Source organism: Numida meleagris, chromosome 1 (genome assembly GCF_002078875.1).
Source record: "Numida meleagris isolate 19003 breed g44 Domestic line chromosome 1, NumMel1.0, whole genome shotgun sequence".
Lineage (NCBI taxonomy): Eukaryota > Metazoa > Chordata > Aves > Galliformes > Numididae > Numida > Numida meleagris.
The window spans coordinates 34,383,561-34,409,711 of NC_034409.1; the positions used below are offsets into that span (position 1 = coordinate 34,383,561).

General features: G+C 38.8%; 2 protein-coding genes across 6 annotated transcripts in view; both read left to right on the top strand.

Annotated features, from left to right (window-relative positions):
• LEMD3 (LEM domain containing 3) overlaps positions 1–25,774 on the top strand; it is a 50,483-nt gene extending 24,709 nt beyond the window's left edge. The window contains exons 4-13 of one of the 2 annotated variants that reach the window (XM_021385088.1): positions 4,616–4,683; positions 5,908–5,987; positions 6,066–6,214; positions 7,950–8,051; positions 8,920–9,022; positions 9,259–9,437; positions 18,010–18,091; positions 23,060–23,165; positions 23,247–23,325; positions 23,583–25,774. In XM_021385088.1, coding sequence (XP_021240763.1) covers positions 4,616–4,683; positions 5,908–5,987; positions 6,066–6,214; positions 7,950–8,051; positions 8,920–9,022; positions 9,259–9,437; positions 18,010–18,091; positions 23,060–23,165; positions 23,247–23,325; positions 23,583–23,746 — 1,112 coding nt within the window. In that variant the 3' untranslated portion in view covers positions 23,747–25,774. Of the gene's footprint in view, positions 1–4,615; positions 4,684–5,907; positions 5,988–6,065; positions 6,215–7,949; positions 8,052–8,919; positions 9,023–9,258; positions 9,438–16,339; positions 16,464–18,009; positions 18,092–23,059; positions 23,166–23,246; positions 23,326–23,582 lie in introns of those variants that run through there. The other variant, XR_002434599.1, reaches the window with a different exon arrangement.
• Positions 25,837–26,151, top strand: part of MSRB3 (methionine sulfoxide reductase B3) — an 83,992-nt gene continuing 83,677 nt past the window's right edge. For 2 of the 4 annotated variants that reach the window (XM_021385090.1, XM_021385094.1), the window contains exon 1: positions 26,006–26,143. Coding sequence is in view for 1 of the 4 variants with exons in the window: in XM_021385089.1 (XP_021240764.1) it covers positions 25,978–26,143 (166 nt within the window). In the remaining 3 variants the exon portion in view is untranslated. Of the gene's footprint in view, positions 26,144–26,151 lie in introns of all 4 variants that reach the window. The other 2 variants (XM_021385089.1, XM_021385095.1) reach the window with 2 other exon arrangements.

A 26,151-nucleotide genomic window follows, 5' to 3' on the forward strand; every position in this document is an offset into this window, starting at 1 on the left:
TGACCTACTGCTTTCTTCCCCAGATCTCCAAGGTGTATTAGTCTCTGTTAGTCTGTTTCTGGCCAGGAGAGTCTTCAATGCTTACTTTAAAAAAAAAATATAACTATACTTTCTTACTGGATGGTCCTCACATTGAAACCGTATTGCAAGATTGCCTGGTTGCTCAATAGAGTAGCTTTCATGCAGTCCGAAGAATGACTTAGCTTCTGTCTGAGGATCAATGAATTATCCTCAATGCCAGCTGTCCTTACGGTGTGAGAGGAAGAGGTCTGCCATCCGGTTTTTCAATCCTGCAGTGATGACGGCCTGACGCAACAGGTGGAAGCTGTTTAAAAGTTGTATAACACAGGGGGCTGCTAGAGAGATGCAGGGTTTAAGAGCGTTGATCTTATACATAGCATCTCAAAAGAGAGAAGTAGCAGAAGATAGTTTTAGTAAAAATGGTTCTCTTCAGATCTGTTGCATATTTGGAAAAGTCTCTCATTTCATACTTCACTATGAATCATTTGTTCATGTTATTACTGTTAGTATTAAAAAGGCGAGATGGAAACTTCCACTGGTGTCTTCTGTTAAGCTTTATTCAGTGTTCTAATTGCAATGGAGATAATCACTTTGGAATTTAGTTTCTAGCCTTCTGTTTAATTAAGCTTCTTATGTTTTTATTGAGCTAGTGTTTCCTGCTTTGTCAACTTTAATTGGAGAGCAAATGATGGGGCTTTAAATATAAAAGATGATGCATTGAAAGTTGTTTTAAGTAACAAAGAGTCATGGTAATCTTCATTATTTTTATTTGACTTAATATACTATGTTCCAACGGTAGATGGCTGTTCTATTCTGCGGTGCTCTGATACTATGTAAAATGATTTAATTATCCTCTATAAAAATAGATTGCCTTTAATGCATCACTGTTCTCAGAAATATTAGTCTGCTAATTCTGTGGTGAGTAATGCCTACCTCAGAAGAAACCAGAGGGAGAAGCAGAATCTACTCATTCAGTTGTGGGTTGAATTTTGCGTTCTTATTTGTGTTCTTGCATTCTGCCTTTGTTAAAAGCAGCAAGGTTTATAGATATTGTATAGTTCAGTGCCTAACACTTTATTCTAAAACATTCTGGCATACTTTGTGTGTGTGTGTGTGTGTGTGTGTGTGTGTGTGTGTGTGTGTGTGTGTGTGTATTAGTTACTGGATGTTCGTCTTTTGTGGAGAGTCTTCAATAACTGGATCCATTCTTAAGTTTACAAAATGAACAAGCCTAATCACCATCCTCCAAAGAAGCACCTCCTGATAGATATGCCTCTATTTCCTTGTACACATAGGATTTTTACTTAATGAGAGGCATCTTTGACTTGGCATTCTCCAGAGAGGAGTCTGTGGCGATAGGACAAGGGGGAATGGTTTTCAACTGAGACAAGGGAGATTTAGGTTAGATACTAGGAGGAATTTTTTCACGCAGAGGGTGGTGACGCACTGGAACAGGTTGCCCAGGCCGGTTGTGGAAGCTGCGTCCCTGGAGGCATTCAAGGCCAGGCTGGACGTGGCTCTGAGCAGCCTGGTCTAGTGGTTGGTGACCCTGCACTCAGCAGGGGGGTTGAAACTAGATGATCTTTGAGGTCCTTTTCAACCCAGGCTATTCTATGATTCTGTGAGACTTGGATGGTTTCCTTTTGCACTAAAAGACAGTACAGGTCCTTGAGATGTGAGGTAAATTAGACTTCCAGGTGGAATGAGACTCACTGGTAAATCCATGGCTGGAGGAAAGGCCCGGCAAAACACTACCTGTTCCTTAACATTAATTTGAAGTGTTAGCTACTGTATCTGATAGCTCTCTCTGTTCTGTCACACTCCTTAACCTTTAGTTCTCAATAATCCTTTAGATTATTGATTTTTCTTTTTTAGAGTGATTTAAAAGCCATTTAACAATTTCTGGTTTTCCACATTGTTAGACAGTTGAATTTGCCTTTGGGAGTTTGGGCATTCATACTTGCTCTCACATTTGTTCTGCTCTTACTTCTCTTTGATTACTCACTTCACTGTTCTGCTCTGAGCATCAGACTGGGTTTCCAAGCCAAGTGGTTACTAATTGCACCAAAGCAATTCAAAGTAAGCTCTCATTTGCAGAACCATTAGCTAAAACAGTAGCTGAAATAGCATATAGGAATATCTTGCTGCTTGCAGTAGAATGGACATTTACCTGACTTAAGAATTTTCCAACTTTCTGCAATCTTTCAGATTCTCAGCAGTAGATGTGTTAGAATGAGTAGCAGCATCTCCAACAGCTTTTTGCACAGGGCTGAAACTACATGACTGATTATCTTACAATTTCAAGAGTGGGAGGCAAGATGGAAGTGGTTTTTATTTATTCTCTTCTGGGATTGCGTGAGAGTAATTTGAACTGGTGGGCCTTAGATATTGTCAGTGCCTGAGCCTCAAAAGCATTTTCAAGTGGTAAATTTGCTCAGTTAGGAAAGAAAAAAATTGTCAGGAAAAGTGCAGTGAAGAAAGTGTCTGCAGGCTTTCCAAAAATGAGACAAGAAGCTGTGAAGTTGGCATGCTGGCTGCATACTGCATAAATGTCATTCCTGGAAGGAGGCAAATAAGATTAGAATTTTACAATTGCTAAGTAGTCTAGTCTGCATCTAAAGGAGCTTTTGTACTTGTGTAAGACATAGTATTGCGCATTACTAGAGTAAAAATCTGAAATGAATCCTCTAGCTTGTTTTAGGAATGCCTTTTTCACTATCTTGACTTCCACTTGTTTTGTGGTGTTCTGTTTTTTTTTCTTTTTAACTGCATCCTTTTTATTATTTCTTATTATTTAAAACAAAAACAAACCCCCAAGCCACTGAGCAGAAGAGCTTCATCCCCTTGCTCCCATAAGCTGTTCTGTTAAAATGATGACTGACATGCTCCAAGACTTCAGGTCTTACTCATTCATTCAAGTTTTTTTTGTATGTAGTATCTGTAAGACATGTTAATGCTGTGTAATCTAATACCTGGCTAAGATTGTAGGTAGGGCTTCTAGGGAGGTAAGTTTGGGATTTTTTTTTTTAACTAAAAATTCTAAGTTTAAAACAATATGCTTGTACTTGAGACTGTATGAGTAAGATACGTAGTTCTTCCAAGTCTGCCAGTCTTGAAACATGAAATCACTGATGGCTGTAAATGTACATGCACAGGTAGTAGGGTTTATGCAGAACAAAAAGAATGTCTGCCTAAATTATATGCTAGAATAATTTACAACTCCAGTTCTTGTGCTAACTTCTTTCTTGGCAAGAATGCTATGAATTTTCACTGGTGATCTCTGTAGGTTTGCTATCACATCAGACCTAATGAGCTTTGATAATTAGCACACATCTTAGATTTGGTGAAGTGAAGCAACTTTTAAAGTAGTATCTTTCATATCTGAAGTGTATTAAACAAAACAGTCTGCAAAGGACTTTGGATTCATAAAAACATTTATTTCTTTGGAGCTTCCTTCTGTGAGCGAGGTGTGAAATGCTTCCCATAAGTTGTGGTAGTATTTGCTAATTTTGTCGGATTACCTTGAATCTAAATAGTTAATACTAACTGGACTACCTTTTAAAGATAGCAACTGCACGGGGTAGTTTCATCTGAAATAATCGGTGAGACTGTAAACAAAAGTTAAAGAATCTCACATGTGTATAAAATATAAACTTCCCTAGCTCTGCTTTGCTATCTCTTTGGGAATTATTGATGGGTATGAGTGCAAGAGGGGTAAGGCCTAACCTTGAGTTAGTGATAGGCTGGATGCGTTGTTTTTCCATTTTTACTGTTTTGGTGTGCTTATAGGTACCAAGATTTTGTTACTTTTCTTTTTTTAGAAAGGTCAAGAAAGAAATGACTTGTTACTCCCTTGTAGTTCTTCCAGAAATAATGGCCTAGCGGTGGATAGAACCGGTGTTAGACGTTTTGCTTTTCTGTGAGACTTTGTGTTGGTGTGACTGTCACTAAATCTATTTTTGCATAAATCAGATTCCTTCGGTTTAGTAAAAGTAAATGAGAAAGAAGATGGCACGTGGCTGCGAACTGACTGTGCCTTATTTCCTGGCTGCTTCTGTGTAATTTCTGAAAGAATTAGGAAGATGGTAAAACCAGCCGTTTGGGGGCATATTGGTATGTTGTATGCCTGCAGGAAGGTGAGGAAGCACTGCAGTAGCTTGGAGCAACCTATGATGTGGTAACGTCCTAGTGCCATAGGTACTGCTGTGGATATGATCGAACTAGAACTAATGTGCTCCCTGTAAAAGCTAACGCCTGTTTCAGAGTAAATGGAAATGATTTGACAAGACGTTGAGCCAGTCAGACGCTGAGTTTCATGGTGATGTTCTTCTGATTGTTCTTCATCTCCCTTTTTTCTAATTTCAGTGTAAATATTGAAGTATGCTTTCTGATATCACATGAAGTTGTATTGAGGTTATTTGTACATAGTATTAGCTATGACAGTTTTTTTGATATTTCATCCTGGTTTTTTTTTTGAGAGTTATTTGGCTACTCCTCCTTGTGTAGATTATATTAGCCATAAGATTGTGTTTAGGTGATTTTATTTTACACAATGCAGCAATATGTGTGATGAAAATAAATTTAATTTTACCAGGGAAGCATGAATGTGGCAGCTCTGTTCAAAGAAACCTTTCCGTCCAGGAGGCAGCTGCGTATTTGAAAGTAAGTAATGGTGATATTTTTCATTGGTTCTTATTTTTACTTACACAGATCTTAAGTTCTAAGGTCTGTTTTTGTTTCAGTGTGATTTCATTTTAATGTAGTGAGTAAGATTTGGATTAGAATTGAATGTTAATTGGAAATGTTTAGAATTAATGTCTTGAACACATGCTACTCAATTTTCATTTGAGGAGATAGATTTTGGGGGAGGGGAGTGGCAAATGGAAAAAAGCAATGGGAGGAAAAAACTGATGCTAGGTGATGAATGGACTTGCATTTCTATTATAGTAAAAGAATGACGGTTATTCTAGTAACTGTTCTAGCTGCAAGCTCAAAGCTTGTATAAAAATCTGTCACTTAGTACAAAACCTATTGAACTCTACAATGTCTCATTTTGGGGCTGTGAATGTAATTCCTCTGCAGAATGTCAGTGTTCAGTGGTAAACTTTTTTTTGTCTCGTGGTGAAAATAAGTTAGCTGCTGTTCCTCTTTTTTTTTTTTTTTTTCGTAAGGGCTTATCTTCTGATGCAAGACCCAAAGAAAAGGTGGAGATAAAAAATTGTTTGGGACAGTTTCAGTTCAAATAGAGTATTAACTTCCATTATTTTGCTTTCCTTTTTCTGCAAAAGGACGTGTAAGGTGAACTATGGAGACTTGTCTTCGCTCAAATTGCAGTGCATGTCCTCCTACAATAATTGATAACAAGCAATTTAACTACATGGGAATTTACATATTTATGTTGTTCTTGAACTACAAACATAAGATTATTTGCAAAAAATCAGTTAAGATGCTTGAGGAAAATGACTTAAAAAAAAAAACCAACAAAACAAAAAGTACCTCTGAGCTGCTTTTTATAGGACAGATTTTCAGCTAGGTTTATAACTAGATTTATTTCTGAAATAGATTTTCAGTGAGCACCGCCTAGTGGCTGAATTTATTTTTACCACATAAGTTAGAATTGTTGAAGGGTGGTGATGACTTGACTTCTTTCTTGTACAGTCCTTTATGTGAGGGATATTAGCAAGTCCCATAGCTGCTCATAGCATGTGTGAATTCACTTTGCCAATGTGAAAACCTATGCAAAACCTGAAAATTCAAGATTAAAGTCACGTAATGTTGACTGCTGCTGCAAATTGCCTAATCTGTGCAGTATCTATGTATTTTACTGTGGCAGGATAACTTTCTGGTTATTTAGAAAGTTACTCATTCGTATTTGTCTTTTAACAGAATATAGATCCAGAATATGAAAGTGTATTTAACACAGCACTACAGTGGATATTGAATAGTGGGGAAGATGTTGGCATAAAGTAAGTGATCTTTATTTCATAGCAGTGTGTTCTGATGGAATGTATTCTCTTTTGTAAATGTGATATATGTTTTAATAGGTGTCTTGGCAGTGACCCTAATGATATGGATGTCACTAATGTGACGGACGTGAAGTACCTGGAATCCACAAGTCCAAAGATGTCTTTCAGGTGTCGTTTTCGCCGTGCATTTATTAGCGTAACTCATAGATTATCAATTCCGCTTTTAGGTAAGTTATCAAAAATGTTTATTTTGATTACAGCTTTTCCCCATGTACTTATGTAAACACAAGAAAGCAGCACACTTACTAAGTTTTTATTCAGCCATACAGCCTAGAACTTCAGTCAGTATCCTGGTTATAGCATTGTCTGCTTTACACTTCGAACCACACTGTGTTTTTGCATTACTTGCTAGCATCTGCTGCTGTAGTCAGCTAAACTGGTCCCTTCTCTGCAAACTTTGGCTTTTTCCCTGCCAAAGCAACGCTTTGGTGTTTCAAAAAATCCAAATTGGATGGATTTGAGAAAAAAGACATGGTGACCTATGTTTTGAGACTATTTTGCTGTTACTCAAGGAGCTTTAGGAAGATCATCTTTTCTGTAGATACATTTCCACTTCTAGGAAAAGTTTAATTACTTGGTTGTCACCAAACGTTCTTACTTGTAAGTCTGTGTTATAGAAAAGGTATCCAATTTTTCTGTAAGATTTAATCTCTGATAGTTCTCTAGTTAAGTTTCATGTACTCTCAAGTTTATCTAATTCTTATCCATACTGAAAACAGTGCAGAACAATAAGGGCCAACCGAATGTAGACATTTCAGTATCTCTAACCAGGCACATGGAAAGGTCTGAAGATGCACAATTCATCTCATGCATGTGTTCAATATTCAGGAGGTCATTAATCTCAGTATCTTAACAATTTTATAGGTTTTTTTTTTTTTAAAAAGAGCCCTTCACAAGCCTTCTGACAAACTAAAGTAATCTAAGGCAAGCAGTCCCAGATGGCTGTCTTTCTGATAATAGTGGATATGAGGGTTGGATTGGAAGATGGAGGCAAAAGTCAGTGTACAGGCCAACAGCTGATCTCATCAGTCATACTGAGCAAATCGCTTAGTGTTACATCGCATCTGTATTTGAGATTAATATGAAGCACATTTTCAGAAATTAACCATCGTGTAGAAATTGGATATATTGTCATTAATACCCATTTTGGCTTAAAGTGATGATGTCCCTCAGCCTCTTTGTCTATCAGTTAACATTGCTTTGTGATCACTGGTCCCTGAAGCAAACTATGTGACTACAGTTTGTACGCGTGTTGTTTTTGTTCATGTTAAGAGACCATGGATGTAGTGGTGCCCTCAGTCTGAGATGGAAGAAATAAGATGTTTTATTCTCAGCTTACACAGTTGGCCTTCTTAACTAGGTTGTCCTTTTTGGGGATAATCTAGGAGATAAGGTGTTGTACATTGTACGTCACGACAAGAAATACAAATCTGTAGCTGAACTGAAGCAGTTCAAATTGATTAGTTTTCACCTATATATCTAAACTGTTGCTTATCCTTAAATTAGTGAATATTGTGAATTCTAAAATCTTAATATGTTCTGAATCGTGAGTTTATTCAACTTCTGTGATGATTTCAAATTTTTCCACGATAATTCTTTTACTGTTTTTCCTCACAAATGGGTTAAATTTCAAATGCCGATAATGGCAATTGGGAACCAGGCCATTATTAAAACAATAAAACATTTTCTTAAAAGCTTCTACTCCTCAAAGCTTAAGAGTTAATGTTGCAACGTTAGTAAAATATAAAAATATTGTTGGCAAGTACAGTGTACTTCACCAGCTTTGAAATGTGAATTTAAAATGTTGGGTCATTCAAGCAACTCCTTAAGTGTATGGTGTAAACTTTGTTAAATAACCGATGTTCTAATACTGTTTAAAGACTATTAAACATCTTGATGCAGGTGTAGCAGTGGTTTGGGGAGTCTTGCACTACATGAAATACCGTTGGGCAAAAGAAGAAGAGGAAACGAGGCAGATGTATGATATGGTGGTAAAAATCATAGGTATGTTTTCTTGAGTCTCGTATCTGGTCTATATGTATCACCTCTGCATAAGCTTTCAAACTACTGGCCTTAATTCAGTCAACTATGTTTCCTATCTGTTTAGTTATTTTCACGCTGTTACAGTTTTCTGAAATAGGCCTGCTTCTTGGTTTGGGTTGTTTTTTTTTTTTCAATTTCACTTTAAGCTTCATAGAAATTTTTGCTAAGGAGCTTTAAATTTGTGTAGTGCATCATCATATAAAAAATTCCTATTGACAAGGCAGTATTTTATCTGTATTGGAGAACATATAAATATGATGTTCATTGACTAGATGTATGGCGATACTGCTTTCTGCGTCTTTTGTTTTTCAACTGTCTTTATTCAATATGCCTAAATGTGTTAGCTACCATTTCTACCCTTATTGTTTTATAATAGAAAAAGCAACCTTTTAATTAGTTGGTTGGAGCAAAGTTGTGTTACCAAAACAGAACGCATGTTCGTGTTCTGAAATTCTGCCTTTCTGCTTCAACGTACCTTTTTGTTTGTCGGTCAGGTTTTGCTGGGGTAGCGGGAAAGCACTTTATTTCCAAAAGTGGCCATCTTTGCAAACAATTGAAAGTAACAATCAAGTGAGAACTCTTTTTGCCTTATTCCAGAGTTCTTTGTGGTACCTGGGGGCACTGTGCATACAATTAGTTTTCTCAGTTTGCCTTCAGCATGGTTGGGAGTAAAAATGCTTCAAAACCCCAAAACCTCAAGACTTTTTTTTTTAAATTACTGAAATTGGAAAGGGATTTCAAATTAGCTGTTCATAGCCAAAATTTATATTCTTCTTAATGTTTATATGAACAATATGTTTACCTGTTGTTTTTTTTCCTGGTGTTCTAGACGTTCTAAGAAGTCACAGTGAGGCATGTTCTGAAAATAAAGACTTGCAGCCTTATATGCCTATTTTACACGTGCGTGATTCTCTAATACCAGCTCAGGACAGGTATGTACCCACTGTATGTACTTCATTTTGTTACGTGGAATAAAGCATATGGCTTAGTAATTATAAATTGGTTGATTAACTAATTAAATAGCAGCAGATTACATAGAATAATATTCTTGGAGATTCTTATCAATAAAGGTAGGGAAAAACATGAACATGAATTCCTCCTATGATTTATGTCATCTGTGCAAATTACTATAATGCTCACATTGTACTTGTTTGGTTTTTTTTTCAAGGAGGAAAATGAGGAAAGTCTGGAGTAGAGCAGTTGACTTTCTAGCGGCAAATGAATCCAGAGTTCGCACAGAGACACGAAGAATAGGTGGTGCTGAGTTCTTGGTTTGGAAATGGATGCAGCCTTCTGCAGCATGTGACAAAGTTTTAGTAATACCAGCAAAAGTGTGGCAAGGCCAAGGTATTACAAATATAATTGTTTTAATTTTTTCTTCTAGCTTCTAAGTAGTATTCTGTCACATGAGAGTGGAAGACTTGCTTTCTCTTATATCTTTAAGTGTTTTTACAAAGTCTGCACCATTTTTCTGTCATGTCATTCTGGATTTACTTATTTGAAGCATTCAAACCAAATAAGCTTTTCTATTATATCTAAGAGCACACAGCCAAAATGGGTTACTTGTTCCTTCCCATGAATTTAAACACACAAACAAAGAATCATAGAATCCTTAGAGTTGGAAGGGATGTTTAAAGGCCATCTAGTCCAACTCCCTTGCAGTGAACAGGGACATGCACAGCTAGGTCAGGTTGCCCAGGGCCTGATCCAGCCTCACCTTGAAAGTTTCCAGGGATGGGGCGTCCACTGTATCTTTGGGAAGCCGGTTCCTCACCACTGTCACTGTAAAAGACTTTTTCCTTATATCCAACCTAAATTTACCGTCTTTAAGCTTGAAGCCATTTCCCCTTGTTCTTTTACCACAGACCCTGCTAAAGAGTCTGTCCCCTTCTTTCCTGTAGCTCCCCTTTAGATATTGAAAGGCTGCTGTCAGGTCGCCTTGCAGCCTTCTCTTCTCCAGGCTGAACAGCCCCAGTTCTCTCAGCCTGTCCTCATAGGAGAGGTGTTCCATCCCTTGGATCATTTTTGTGGCCCTCCTCTGCATGCACTCCAACAGGTCTGTGTCTGTCCTGTACTGAGAACTCCACATCTGGACAGTACTCCAGGTGAGGCCTCACCAGCACAGAGTAGAGGAGCAGGATCACCTCCCTCGACCTGCTGGTCGCACTTCTTTTGATGCAGCCCAGGATATGGTTGGCTTTCTGGGCTGCGAGGGCACATTGCTGTCATGTCCAGCTTGCCAGTCACGAGTACCTTCAGGTCTTTTTGGACAGGACTACACTCAATCCTTTCGTTCCCAAGGTTGTATTGGCAGTGAGAGTTGCCTCAACCCAGGTGCAAGACCTTGCACTTGTCTTTGTTGAACCTCATGAGGTTCACCTGCGCCCACTGCTCAAGCCTGTCTAGGTCCCTCTGGATGCATCTCATCCAGATGTATATCAACTGCACCCCACAGCTTGGTGTCATCAGCAAACTTCTTGGGGGTGAACTTGACCCCACTGTCAGTGTCACTGATGAAGATATTAATATCAGTCCCAGCACTGACCCCTGGGGAACACCACTCATGACTGATCTCCATCCAGACATTGAGCCATGGACCACCACTCTCTGGACTTGATCCTGCAGCGAGTTCTTCATCCATTGAACAGTCCACCCATCAAATCCATACCATTCCAATTTGGAGAGAAGGATGTTGTGCGATACTGTGTCAAAGGCCTTACTGAAGTCCAGATAGATGATATCAGTGGCTCTTCCCTTGTCCGCTGATGCAGTCACACCATCATAGGAGGCCACTATGTTATTGAAGCAGGATTTGCTCCTGGTGAAGCCATGCTGGTTCCCCTGTATCACCTTGCTGTCTTCATGTGCCTTAGCATAGCTTCCAGGGGCATCTGCTTCATGATCTTTCCCAGCGCAGAGGTGAGACTGACAGAGGTCATCCTGTTTACCTTTCTTAAAAATGGGTGTGATGTTGCCTTTTTTTGAGTCACTGGGGATTTCCCCTGATTGCCATGGCTTTTCAGATATCATTGAGAGTGGCTTGGTGACTACATCAGCTAATTTCCTCACAAAAAAAGCACTCCTTTAGTTGGTTGAATTCTCATATCCCTTATACTTGTTGGAATTAATGCAGTTGTTTCTACCTGACATCCCATAAACCAGAGCCTGTAGACCTGAATGTCTTGTTATTAGCCACGTACTTTAAATCAGAGTTTGGAAGAGCTGCATGCTTATTTTGATGAGGAATCTGCCGGGATAGAAGTCTTCTCAATTGGCAGTGTGTGGATTTGAGGCATCTCCTAGTAGTGTTTCCTTTGTGTCTGTTTACACTGTGCATTCATTCTTTTAAGCTCTCTGGTGCAGCAAAGTATTTGCTTTAATTGAGGAGGCTGTTGTCATATGTGACTTCTGCAGCAGTCTGGCATTTCAACTTTGTCTTGGAGCCAAGTGGCAGGAAATCCATTGGGTCTGCAGTGGTCATCATCTCATTGTTCTTCCGTTCTTGGTGAGCTTCATTTTTTTCAATTTTAGTCAAAGGAAAATGTAAGATTTAATTCTTGAATTTTGGTCTGCAGTGTAAGTGATCGTTTCGATCAAAATCTAAGTGACAAAGGTAAACGTTTAATATTAGGTCTTTTTCAGTTTAAATCTTGAGACTCTTTAAAATTAGTGTCTTGCGTTATATTCTTCTGGAACGCTGTATTCTTTCATCAGTGTGACTGATGTAAACTCTACAGGATCCTAGTTTATCAGGTGATAATATGGCTTATTTTGCTGGTGAGGGAAGAGGAAGCTGCTGCTGCTTCTCCAGTTTTTAGTTCAGTTTACTTTTGTTAATTGGATGTTACCAAGGTTGAGTCACGCATTGAAGTAGATGTTGAAAGAAGCTTTGTTAAAAACCAAACAGATTTTCTTCCCTTCTTGGTCCCACTTAAGCAAACAAAAACAATTCCTACTAAAAAGCAGCTATGCTCTAACATGTTCGTCTGGAGTATGCTTATTTTGGACTTAGTTTAACTAATGCAAATACTAATTGGCTTATGTCAGTTTCCTTTTATTGGTCTATGTTCTTATTTGTAAGAAACAATATTTTTATTGTTCCCTACATATAGAGGATATAGCTTGAAGTGATTTCTTCCCATGTGATTATTTCCTTTCCAGACAGAAAAGGCTTGTTTGTGGCCTGGCACGCTTAACTGTAGCAGGCCTGATCGCCTGAATAAAAGGAGTGCTGGCATCTTGATTTTTGTCCCAGCTAGCGCATGTGTATGCATTCAGCCCTTGAGTCTTAAATTTTGCTTTTTGAAGTTCAAAGCAAAACCAAGCAATTCTCTCCCATCAGTAAAGCCAAGTATTTGGAGAGGTGTGCATGTTATTTGATAGGGTCTTTGTGGTCTTGGAATCCAATTCTTGCTTGTCCATGTGATATGTTATGTTGGGATATAATAATATACTTCACAAAGTTATGCCATTGGTTTTAGCATTACACTTCTCATTTTTAATCATTCATTGGAAATGAGGTGTTGTTTCTTCTAACTTTGTCAGTACTGCAGGCTTAAGGTTCTGCAGTTGCTGTCTTGAAATAGTGGTAACATAATCTTCTGTGACAACTATGTTACATTATTACAGTTTCTCAAAATTTTAGTAAAATGTGAGTAGTAACTTTCTGAGAATTGCGGAGCTTCCTTCCCCCCCCGCCTCCAATAACATCCTGTAGGAATGTGTGAGTGCTTTAGGTAAAGTTGCAGCAATGGTGAATGTTACATCAGTCCCTTGCCTATTCTCCATAATACTGTCATGACTGGGTTTCAGGTATTTAAAGTGAATGTAGCTTCTGCAGGCTATGTACACTACAGTGCTGAATCTTTTGTTGCTTATTCTTCAATACAGGCTGTGAAACACAGTCAAGTTCTGGCACTTCTCATTTCCCACTCATTTGTTCACAGCTTTTCTTGTTAGATTTGACCTCAATGTAAGTAACTTGATAATGTTCTGTCTTGTACCAGAAATCATTATGTTTTTTCCTTCATATGGAAGACTTCTCAGTTGTGATAGCTCAGGTGTTGCTTTGCTACATGAAATACTCATGTAAATCTCCAACAGATTTGTAGCTTCCAAAACTTTTTAGAAAACTACAGTTGTAGCTTCTAGTAAGTATCATGAAAATGTGAACATCTAATATTGACTTCAGCATACTATAGGTTTACTCTGCTTGTAAGCTGTGGCTTTTAGCCTCATGTTATATTTACGTGGTAGGGTTCCCGTATGCTTTTTATTACTGCATAGGATATATTAACAGCTATCCTGTTTCGCTTCTTTCAACAGCTATTTTCCTGGTTCGTGCTATGTTTGTAGTTCAGCAGAGGTATTTGAAAAATTGAAATTGTATACTTTAGCTATAACAGAAGAGCTTGGGAGTTGTTGAAGTAGCAAACTTGTTTGGGCTCTGTACATTTTAGTACATCCATTTAGCAGGCAGTCTTCACATCTGAAGGTCTTTTCCTGATATTAACAATTATGTATATGTCACTGCTGTTGTTTCTGGAAATACAAATAAGTAGAATAAGTTTGTACTTGTGTTCTAAAGTTTGAAGGTAGATGTTCATAAATCAGACTGGAGACTATTTTAAATGCTCTTCAGGTTGGTAAATCCTCAACAAACTCAATACATACAGAAGCAGAATGAATTCTGGATTTGGAATCTTGTAAATAATTTCAACACCACGTTTTATTTTTTTAAATTTTGAAATCTGGTACAGCTCTGTAGCAGAGCACAGTACCTAGAGTACATGCACTTGAAGAAGAAATCCTTTTGACTTGTCACTTCATAGTAGTAGGTTATTGCTGTATGACACCGTGCATTTTAAGTACAGGAGCTGTAGTGAGCATGAAGATCTGGGTTCTGTTGTATCTATGCAAGCATCCAGAGTTCTAGTGTTGTGGCATTTTGTTTAGTCCCGCAGGATGCAGCCTGCGCTTTGACAGGCAGTAGTTGGGGATTTTTTAATTGCATCAGAATCAAATCTGGTCTCCTTAATTTGAAGTATCATCTACTGGATAAATGGTTAATATATCTGTCAAAAGAAGAGTGGGTAGGTAAGCTCAATGAAAATAATGAACAAGATATTGTCAATTCAAAAATAATCTTGTTCAGGTCAATGTATAATTTAATTAAAGGAGTGAAAGAATATTTTTTTTCAGCGTGTTTAGCTTGCTTTTGAATGAAGAGATGCTATTGTCCTGTCATGTCTTCAGTAACTGGATCTGTAAAGAAAAATATGTACGATGAGCTCCAAAGAAGTTAAACTAAGTGGTAGCTAAAGTTCCTTTAAAGCTCTGAAGATAAGAAGGTTCTCTGAAGTACCATGTCTAGGATGATATTTCATCCTGCAGCATGCAAGCTAATCTGTTACATTGAGTGAGTGATAGCCTTCCTCCCCCATTTCTAAGAATACAGTCCTTTCTCCATGTTGAAAAGGCTCAACATAAGTACTGCAAGAAAACTGGAAAATATTCTTTGTTTGTGGTAAAATGCAGTTTGCTTCCCATGTAGCTTTCCATTCCTTCTGTAGCTTAACTTAACTCTATTAAAACCCAGGTCAACCCGAGTCTCCTTTCTTACTAGCATGTAGTAGTATTTTGACTTCAGTATATTTTCTGTCTACTGGCAAACCTTGTGTGTTGTGTGACTGTTTAAGTATAGAATTTCAACAAAGCGTTTTCTTTTTTTCTCCTGCTTTGGTAAGAAAGGCTAGAATTTGATAAATTACTTATCTATGGCTTAACATGAATAAATCTGTTTGTCAGAAATACAGTTAGCTGTATTGGATGAGTCTTCAGTCTCATCGAGTGCATCAAATCTAAAGATCTGTTGCGCTGTTTTGTAACTCATGGTAGAGATGGTGGGTAATCTCTTTTGCAGTAACACATAGTGAATTAAGAGGTATCGAAGCTGTGCCACAACTGGTGTTCATTTTGAAGTTTGTGTAGGAGCCACTTTTCCATCATAGACCCATTTCAGTCACAGTGCTGCAGGGGTTGTTGAAAACGCTCCCTTTTGACTGTTGATGATTGAGTGAGGAATGATGTTGTCATATTCAGTTTAAAGTAACAGAATGCAATGTGACTGAGGTACAGTGTCACTGGATTTTCTTAAAAGTGCTCCCTAGTCCCAAAGAAGGAGATGTCAAAGTCCTAAAATAACTTTCAGTGATTTTACGATGCAAAGTTGTGCTTCCACTTTCTCATATCATATCCATCTTTTTGCTCTCATCTTGTAATCCTAATTGCTGAGACCTAGGAAAAGAAATAGCAATTGGGACGTTTAGTTTAGACTTGTCCTATAAGAATGCTTGCACATGCTCATATTCTGAGGAGCTCTGCTGTTGTGGAAGTATTTGGTATGTTCCATATCAGTGTAGTTTTAAATAATCAGTACTGTAATCTGAATAGCTTTGTTATCTATTAATTTAAACTTGCTCTTTTGTAGGGAAGGGATAAAATTAATGGTTATAGATGTGGAATGAAGTTGAAGAGACATCTGTTTACTGCACTGCTTTGAATTTTGTTGTTGAGATACAGTATGATTTCTTTTTTCCTTGCCTGCTTCTTCACTAGCCTTCCTTTTGGTCTGATTGCTGGTATTACACTTCAATTCTTATTACTGTGGTAGCAGTTATTTTGTACCTCAGTGATTTCCATAGTTGTATTTTCCCCTTATGCATAAGAGACTACATCTGTGTTGAAAAACTTCCTTTTAACTTACGGTGACTTTGAAGCACTTTTAGAAAAAGCAGAATTCGTCTTTATTTCCGCATACCATGCTGCTCCAAGCACATCTGTTTTGCTACTATGAGCTTACATAAAGTTGGTAGCAGATCAGTTTTGCACCAGAGCTGGTGTTCTGCTCTGACTGAAGTCATCTTTGCAAGCACCTGAAATCCTCTTAGTCTTTTGACTGAAAGATTATTAGAAATTGGAGCAGGCAGAGATTGTGTTAGTGGAGATACATACATAGCACTTTATTTTTTTTGTTATTTTGCACAGCTTACTGGTGTAGCTGCCTTCTTAAATGACTGTATTTTATTTTTTTTTAGTTCAGAAGTAGCTTTTTAGAAATGTTGATCCAGCGTGCCTACAGTTTCTGCAAATAATCTTACCATTCTTTATCATTGGAATGAAAGAATGTGCTGAATAAAACTAGCTATTAACAATCAGCACATAATTTCCTCAACCCCACGCCTTTTCAGGTCCCGATCCATGACTAGGCCACCCCAGATCACCTTCTCCAGTATGGTCTTGTGCCCCAGTGTACAATATGCTGGTGACATTTCACCCTCCCTTGAACTGCTGGAGCCAACATACATGAGTAAGGTAAGTCCATTAATTTTTTAGTGTTGCTTAGTTCTGTAAAGTTTTGTTGTATACCCTATGTATAATTTTCAACCTGGGGCAAAAAACTTTACAAAACCATGTGCTATTGAAAAAGGACTTGTCCTTAAGCTGTAGGCAGCTCAGAGATGGATGCAGTGTCACCAGCATAGTGAGAAATCCATTCCCAAGAAAAACTGGACAACTGTTAAAGTTGTTGGTTACTTGGACAGCGTGCTTGTATGTTCTGATAAGAACAGTTTAAATTATTTGAGGAACTTGCGGTAGGTTTAATTTTAGATTCAGAGGCCACTTCTTGTAACTTACAGATCGTAACTGTATGCTTTTTTCCTTTCTAACCTCAAATTTCTCCAAGAACTAGTTTTTGCTGTATCTGCAGGTACTTTCTCATGGTTAATGCTTTTCTTTGACGTGCAGTATATTCTGTGTGACTGCCAACAGGGTTTTGTTTTGATCAGTTACAGAAGAACAATAATGTTGATATGTCTTGGATGTACTTGGAAGATTTTAAAAGGTCAGTAGTACCAAGCGCTGCAGCCCAGAACTTGGCCTTGTAACACTTGGAATGTAGCATCTTGAATCTACAAAGTAGGGAATGAAAAGGAGAAGCAGTAGCCTCAGCTTGGAACATCATTTCGTCTTGCTGAGAGTTTTGATCTTTAAACTCTTGCCTCTGCTCATCTCCAAATCTTCAAAGTGAAGCTTCTTTCAGGCGTTGGAAGTTGTTTTGCCAGGATATGCACATCACCGGCCCTTCTCATGACGTGGGACTGCCTTAGCTGAATCTAGAGGGCTCCTTTATTCCTTTTCTTATGATGCAATCTTCTGCTGTGACTCCCAAATGGAGAATTTGGGAACTTTAGGAAGAAGATATTTATTTTAGAAGTTCACATAAATATTTAATGGGACTGTTCATCGCTGAAAGAAATGCTCTTGTTATTTTTAATTTCCTTTTTTCTTGCATCTGTTACGTCTTCTGGTGCATTTCATTTCATTTTTTTTTTCAAGTTTCTGATGACAGGTATAGAGCATCTAGGCTTACAAAAGCTCCATCCTTGGCAGTTGTTACTGCAACACAGATGGATGTTTCAGTCTCCATGTTTCTTAGTCAAATGGACAACAGAATGCCCCAGAAGTGGAAAGGGACATTAATTTATTAGGTAGTTGAAACTGTGTGTTAACCTGCAGCTCCAAAAACTTGATCCAGATTCTTAGAATATCTATCTTTTCAGAGACACAGTACCAACACTTTTCAACTGTAAGATATTTTTAAATACCCTTAATTCCTTCCATTTACTATGTCCTGAACATAAGAGAGCATTATCTCTTTAAATCTGGAAGTTCTGTATGTAAAAAAATCAGTTGTTGGTATGATACATTTTCCTTACTGCAGTGAAAGACCGAGGAAACTTAATTTGTGTGAAGCCTTTTCACACTGTGGGTGAAAGTATTCTGTTTTTTATGAATAGAGTGGTTAACTAGATAATATTGTGCATGTCAATAAATACTATTAAATTCATTTGTTTAGCATTTCATCTAGATAGAAGAAATTCACCGCCAAACAGCTTGACACCGTGTCTGAAGATTCGCAATATGTTTGACCCTGTTATGTAAGTAAAAACTGTTCTCTCTGTATTTCAGTATTCATTTGAAAGGGTCCACTTTTGTCCTCTGAGAAGGGTTTGGAAGAAGTGAGTAAACGTGCATACCTTGAAAGAAGCAGGCCAGTTGTACAAGATCTGTCTCTGGCATCTATGGAAAGACAATTTTACTGTCTGTCTTCTGTCCTTCATTGTCCCACTTTTTGTCTTTGGGTTATTTATTCAAGAGTGAGGAGTTTAATCATGCTTTTTGGAGCAATGACTTATCCTTCTCCATTAACTGATTCTGTAACTGTTCAATCCTTTCAAATGACAGGAAAGACTTCTGGGGCCTAAACCTAAAAGACTGCAGATTTTTCAAGTATTAAGTATTTTGAAGCATTTAGACCGTGGTAGAAGTTGCATGGTTTGCATTTGAAATGCTGAATTAAAAGCATTCATTATCTTATGGCAATGTGACTGCTTAGCTAAGCAGATGGGTTTTTTGAAAGGTTTTTAAGTAAATTTTTGCCAAGTACTGTCTTCTAATGCTCAGATATAAGTTCCAAACTTATTCATGTGCCAAGTGTTAAGGCAGAATAATTAAATGTTTGTAAGTCTTTTAAAGCTTCACCTACTATCCTTGATGTGGACTAGATCATGTTAGGGGCTGGGGACTTAGACAGGGAATTAAGACATTGGTTCTGTCGGGTACACCTTTCTAATCTTTGTTCAGTGCAGTGCAAGGACTTCAGTAACCTCTTTGAAGTGACTTTTGATGCTATTACGTAAGGAAAAACTGAAGATGCTGTGCTGCTTTAGAGTAAAATTGACTTGCTAGTTGGGACTGAAGAATGTGGAAAGCTGAGTGCAAGACAAAAACCCCTGATAATAGGGAGTAGAAGTAGGAGAGGACAGTGGAGCATAGAGAGAAGTGGTTGCTAACTTCAGATACATATATTCAATTTTGTTTCACTTCCAGCCATTCTTCATTACTTTACTTTCTTACCTTATTAACTAGAAAGCTGTCAGCTATAGTAGCTGAGGACAGTGTTATTCCTAGCATAGAGAACTACTCTAAAAACTGTTTCTCATTGGCTTTAAGGCTCGATGATCGTCATGGGCAGAGACCCCAGCTGTTGCTTCTTTCATAGCTTCAGCAAGACATTGTTCTTGAGGCAGATTGATAGATCCTTTTCTAGGAGGATGGGACAAAAGATGAGATTTGATGAGAATTTTGGGTGAGATCAATGTCCTTGCTGTCCTTGCTATGAAGGAGAGTATGAACCATTGATTGGTCCCGATAGCGCTGAAATTCATTCCTGAAGCTTCAGTGTAACGTTTACTGTTATACTGTATTAGTAGCTATACTGGTAATGGAACTGGTAACTGAGATGTTTCTTTGAAAACACCCTTCTCAGGTAGGGATGCCTTTTTCTGTGGACTTGTTTCTAGTACTGACCCAGTCAACAAGTTTTATGAACTAGGAGTTGTACTCTTTCGGTGTTTCAATAGCATCTGTGGCCATTCAGCTATTTGGATACTGCAACTTCTATCTAATACATTCTTTTTTTTTTTTTTTTAGACCTTTTCTTTTGAGCATTGTCTTTCATTACTGAACTGATGGTTTATAGTCCTAGTGGGATACCTGATCTAATTTCATTTTGTACCTTCCAGCCCATTCGTTTTCCATAAGCTGTCTTGCAGAGGCCTGTTGCTCAAGGGAGTACTTTTTTCACGCCCTTGGATTGACTTAAAAAATAAACAGCAACAAACCCTCAGTGCAAGAAGAAATACTTTATCAACTGCTTACATCAAAGGAGGAAGAAGGGCAGTGTTCTTATTCCATTCTGGAAGAGCTGAATGCCTTCCGACCTGCAGAAACACAGAATATACCAGTGCGTGTCTGGTTAGGTTTGCAAATATTTTTTGATTCCACATGAGACATTTGCAAAGGCTGCAAGATGTGTTTAACAGAATAAGTTTTTAGCTGCTCTTTAGGTCATGCTATTACATGCTAACTAGAAATGATTTGAGTATGCTTCAACAGTATGCCAGTAGCTGATAGAAGAAGCCATCCGTAATAGTGGTCTTCTGTCCTGAACTGAGAATCATCTGGAAAATATGCTGGTTAATTTGTATTTTATCGGTGCTGATAGAGTCAGTAATTATCTTTCCACTGTCTAAAGTCAGAAAACTTATCCTGGACATTGTGAACCCTCAAACCACAGCAGCTGACTTAGAGTCAAAACAAATCATAATTTTATGTCCTGGGCATTTACTATGCCAGACACAGAATTGTCCTTGGAAATAGCAGTCTAGGCATCATTTGGATAAACAGTTTTTGTTTTTCTGCATCTACCACTAAAACAGTGATGAGAAGGGTTCCTAAAACATATGTAGTGTTCCTGCAAGAATCACGGTGCTAGCTGATGGGGCTGTACATGCAGGATCATGGAAGGGCAAGTCTTCCCTTTCGTGAGGGGCCTGTTTCATTACGGCAATTCTGAGTTTGTTGACAACTGTTAATGTTTCATGTCCCAGGTCTGCAAAACACAGTAAGCAGAGTAGACTAATAATATGCTTAAATTTCCAAACAGGAAATGAGCGCTTCAGAGTACTGCAATACAGCACTATGGAGTGACTTGCAGTATTTGGGAAAAAGAATGTTTGGTTTACAGTAAACCAGCGGAAAAGATGATTGCCTACTTATAACAATATCATCTCTCCTTGTGGTAGCTGACTTTCTGCAGATAACAGTGTGCTTTAGAAAAATCTGACCCCTTGGATGTGAGTCCTGAGCTGGGAGGGAATGCACCCAAGGCAAGATTTCCAGGCTTTTGAAACTTTAAATTACTTTATTTCCCTAACATTCTAAGCACGGCATGTTATTACTTTGAAAATAATGTTGTTCAAACTGTTATCATTGGGGAAGGAGACCCTGTATAAAAACACTTTGTCTTTCAGTCTGAGTAGGACATGTCTCCTAGTTTTTGCAGGGTTTTAAGTTGTATGTGTTTTCCGATTTTTATCCTAAATAAGGAAGAAGGTAGATATTTCAAGAATTTTGGCTTTACTTAGGGAAAATTTCTCAAAGCTTTTGATAGCATTATTGAAAGAGTAGATTCATTGTTCGTGCAAAGGCCATTCAGGTAGGCTTGAGGATGTATTAAGGCTGTTGAAATTGTTTTCCCTCTGCTTAGATTTATCTTATTAGGGTGAGATAGCCTGCAGCACCTTCAGAAAAAAATACATGCGTTTTGTGTTCTCTAGCGCTATATGTAAAGATCGGTTAATCTTAACGACAAAATACTACTTCATGAGAAGCCTGCCAAAATTTGAATCAGATTTTAATAACTTCTATTTCTGGAGCTCAGTTGGCATGTTTTGTCTGTACCTTATGGAACAAGTACGACCTGATGCTTTGTTTGGGGAAGGGAACAGCCATTTCAGTGATGAATGGTGTCTGAGTAGCTAAGAAGCTCCTTCAGCTTGCTGAAGCCTGATATTTAATATTGCTCTGTGGTTGCTGGTGGAGGTGATGAAGAAAGTGGCAGAGGCCTGTATGTTGTTGTCTTCCCATATTCTTTTTCCACTGCAGTAGGAACAGCTGAGCAGTGTCCTCCGTGGAACAACAGCCAGCCTGTCTGAGTAGGTGTGGGATGATGAATTTATGATTGCTTGCAGCTTTAGATGGGAAGGTGGTGATAGCAGGCTGCAACACCCAAAGTATGGATTGTTCCTTTTGGTCTGTAGGATTGAATTTTCTGAAGCAGACCCTGGGACCCAATTTACGTGACCATTTGATAGCTTGAAGTACTGAATCAGTCTCAAATGCCAGAAGATTGTGTCGAATCCTAAAGAAACCACTCAGCTGGCAAGGATGAGATTATTGAGAGTGTGACAGGAGGATGTTTACTCTCCATGGACTAAATATGAGTAGATTTTACATTAGCCTTCAGATAAGCAGTTCTGTGCAAGTAATTCTGAAGAGGTTGGGGAATAGTGGTTGGAAGTGACAGGAGGTACCATTGAAGAAAAGACTTCAATTCTGTAACAAGTGGATTTTTCAGGTTTGATTCCACTTCTGAATGTTCTTAATGCCTACCCGTAGGTCCAAGTAGTTTCTTTAATCAGGAGCAATATAAAATGTTTTACTTCTGCCTTTCATCTCAGAGGAGGAAGATGAGTAATATAACTAAAACTTGTGTGGCTGTTGACACGGTAGATGCTGAGAAGCTCTCTAAATTTGGTATTCCTTTCTGAAGAGATATACTTACCATGCATGTGTGTGCATAGAAAATTTTGCCCTAAGGGATTTTGAACTTCAATATCATGCACTTCACAGCCAAAGGAAACTTCCTTTGTTGTCTGAAGGGTTTTCCAAATGTCAGACTGAATGCCTGTTTGTCATGCGATGGAACAATTTTTAGTTTTGAATGGAGAAAGCTGAAAACTTCAGTTTTTATTCCAAATGTGTTGCAAGTAGCTACGTCTTAAAATGTAGTTTTGTACTTTTTCCAAGTTCTTGATCTCAGCTCTAAGTAATCAATCCAAGATGTACAGAGGGTATGTCTAAGTAGCATAATGCAAGAGGAAAGCATCTGTAGAGGGAAATAAAGGATGCTAACGACCTGGCATTATGCGATATGCAATTTGAAGAGTTACGCTTTGAACTGCTGTAATCAGATCTATGGACTAAATACCTGTTAGCAGTTGGAATGCATTAAATGCCCCCTTGAGTATATCTTTCAGATAAATCCCAAAATGGTTGTAGTTGGTGGACTTTGAGACATTTCGGTAGTGCAAACCAAAGCATGGAACATGGGGATGAGGGAGAACGTGCCTTTTTGTAAAAACTACTGAATCATAATCCGTATACTTCCAGCTAGTGTTCTTTCATGTTGCTAGAGCTATTAACACTTTTGTTCCTGTGTCAACTTTTGTTAACTTCTCAAAAGTAGACATGCTTAATTCAGTCTTTTATTATTTGCTTAGGGAAATAGGTGATCACTGGCATCTAGCAATTCAAGAAGCAATCTTGGAGAAATGCAGTGATAACGATGGAATTGTTCATATTGCTGTGGACAAAAACTCACGTGAGGCGAGTGTCTTTCCAGTAACATCTTAATAATTTGTTTCTCTTTGTCAGCTGGACTTTAACAAAAACTCTCTCTTAATGCAGGGTTGTGTATACGTCAAGTGTCTGTCTCCAGAGTATGCAGGGAAGGCTTTTAAGGCATTACATGGCTCTTGGTTTGATGGTAAGAAATCGGGGTTCATGACAAAATGTGGGTAGAAATGGCAGAAGATGGTTGCGGTTGGAGTCCTTTTAAGTGACCAGGTGTTTTATTACAGCTCAATGCTTTAGATACAAAAGGTGTCTTCTTAGTAGCCCTTATCACCTGGTAAGCTAATTTCAGTGTAAAGAAAAAGTTTGGGTTTGTTTGCTACATCCTGAGGCAAAATGTCATAATCGTAAACTAGAGGGCTTTTGTTTTTGGATTTCTTTGCCTTACAGGAAAGCTGGTAACAGTAAAATACCTGCGGCTAGATCGATACCATCATCGTTTCCCCCAGGCTCTTACCTGCAACACTCCACTAAAGCCATCAAACAAACACATGAACTCTATGTCACACCTCCGTCTTCGGACAGGCACAACTAATTCTCAGGGAAGTTCCTGAGGAGACTTTCTACAACCGCCAGGACTGTTACTTGCAACAGGAATATTCCTGTTTGGCTGCCGTCTTCCTTTTTTAGTGCTTTTTGTATGTAATACTTTAATGATTTAAATAAAAGTTTGAACGTTCCAGAGATCTTGTTTCCAAAGGGACTTAGCAGTGAGGCAGTAATACTGAGCTGACAGGAAAAAAGAAATTGCTTCAGGAAGTTTTCCGGGGCTACGTTAAAGCAATGCATTTAATTTTGCATGTGGAATACCGAATTCGTTAAACATTTTCAGATGTGGTGACTGTATTTTTGCACCAAGACGTGTTTTTGATAATACAAAAGCATGGAGAAACGACGACTTCCTGTATTTCCATAGTTTCCTGTGAAATAATCTCGTGGGTATTTTGTAACAAACAACCTACAGTTCCCGATGGTGAATAAGTTTAAAAAAAAAAAAAAAGAAAAAAAAGAAAAAAAAGTATTTTTTTCCATTCAATATTAGTTGTTTTTTTTTTTCTTGCCGTAAAATAATAATTTTCTGCAGCTAGGGTATGGGGGAAGTTAATCTGGCATTAGTGGTTGCGTATCAGTGTGAGGGAAAACGAGCTGAATGCGGATGTGCTGGGTTTTGTATATAAATGTAAATGCTGGTGGTGGCAAAACTGGTTTTGTTCTGTGAGGATGTCTGCGTCGAAGCAGTGAATAAGCTTCCTATTTTATTCAAAACCTGACGTTTTATATGGGTTTGGCTGCACCATGACAAGAGGCCAAATACCTTGAAGTGTTAGATACAGGTTAAATATCTTTTATAGGTTTTATATTAAAATACCTTATGATTTTGTGTGAGAGGTCTGATACCAATTGTAATGAATTCAAATTTGCGAGCAATAAAGACACAATTGGCAGATACTGGAAAAGTATTTTGTGAAAAGCTGTATTTATTATGATGATTGCCAGGGCTGTGACAAAATACCATTTGGGATTAAGCGATGGACCAGTTACCTTCTAAAACGTTGAAAGGTGCTCACTTCCCTGCAGCAATTTTGGCTGACGCACGCTAGAAGTACTGCTGCCAGTAAATTGTGTGATTGCAAGTTTGTAAACTTGGCAAAATTTTGCCTAGAACTGCAGGATTGTTGCTGAGAAGCGTAGCTGCAAATCTAAGACTATTGGCTCCTCTAATCCCCGCTCCTACCATGATTTTAGCTGAGCACCTAGGTGAATATCCCACAGGGGCTGGGGCTGGAAGCACACCAGTCCAAAGAAATGACTGAAACTCACTTTACTTTGTAGATACGACGGATTTGCAGCATGGACTTGCACAAATAATGCACGTTTTTCTTACGGTTAAGTAAACATGATGCACACTATTCTGCAACAGAAATCCTATTGTGCCTTACCTTCGTGCTTTTGTGGGCACCATGTTTATTATTGGAGAGTTTGTTAACCGAGAAATTTTAAATCCTCAGTTTTATGTCTCAGATGCTAATGAATGAGTATATATAATATATAATCAGCCGCGCAGAATTCCGCTTACCGACGACAAGTACATATTTTTGACGGGTAAGTGAATTGTGCCAGGTCTGGTAGATTTCGATGAGTTTTCCTATATACATATATGTATAATATACATGTATATGTACTATATATATGTATATAAACTAATGGCGTTGTATCGATGTGCATCAGTGACTTGTTAACCTGACCTTAGTGACCCATCTTGTGACCTGTTGCAAGAATGAATGTAAAAATAGTTGTGGCATTTTCAAAGGTCGCCTCTTGATGCAGCCGCGTCCATCTTGCTTCTGAAATATACTTCTTGTAAACACTGTACATTATTAATGTAATATGTACTATTATGCAGCTTCTTTTACCTTAAACTGTTAAGTTGACCAATGTCCCTTCCTGCCTGAGGGAGGGGGACGTGTATAATACCGAACATTTGAGAGGAATCAGATGTTTGCTGTAATTTGTCACCCTGTCCTGTAAAAACCAACGCTCTGCCAACCAGACTCGAATTAAAGGTTTATTAGGGTTTTTTACACGCGTCTGACGTCGTACATCTGTGGGCGCCTCTCTCCCTGGAGGCCTGGCTTTCAGCCTGGGGCTGCGGGGACGCGTGCGTGGGCCGAGGGGGCTCCGCGCAGGGCCCCGCCGCAAAGCGGGAGCTCGGCGCTGCGGAGCCGGGGCGCCCGCGCCGTGCTCATATTTGGCGTTGGCCGCCGGTGCCCAGGAATTTCCCGTCATGCCTCCCTGGGCGGCGGGCCCGTCCCCGCTATCCCGGGGGGCGGAGGGGGGGGGGAACCGCCGCCGCCGCTCCCTCGGGCCTCTCCTCATGCGCGCTGCGCCGCCGCCGCCGCCGCTCCTCTCCGCACTCGTCCTGGCGCTGGCGGCCTCCGCAGGAGCCGCAGGTAGGAGC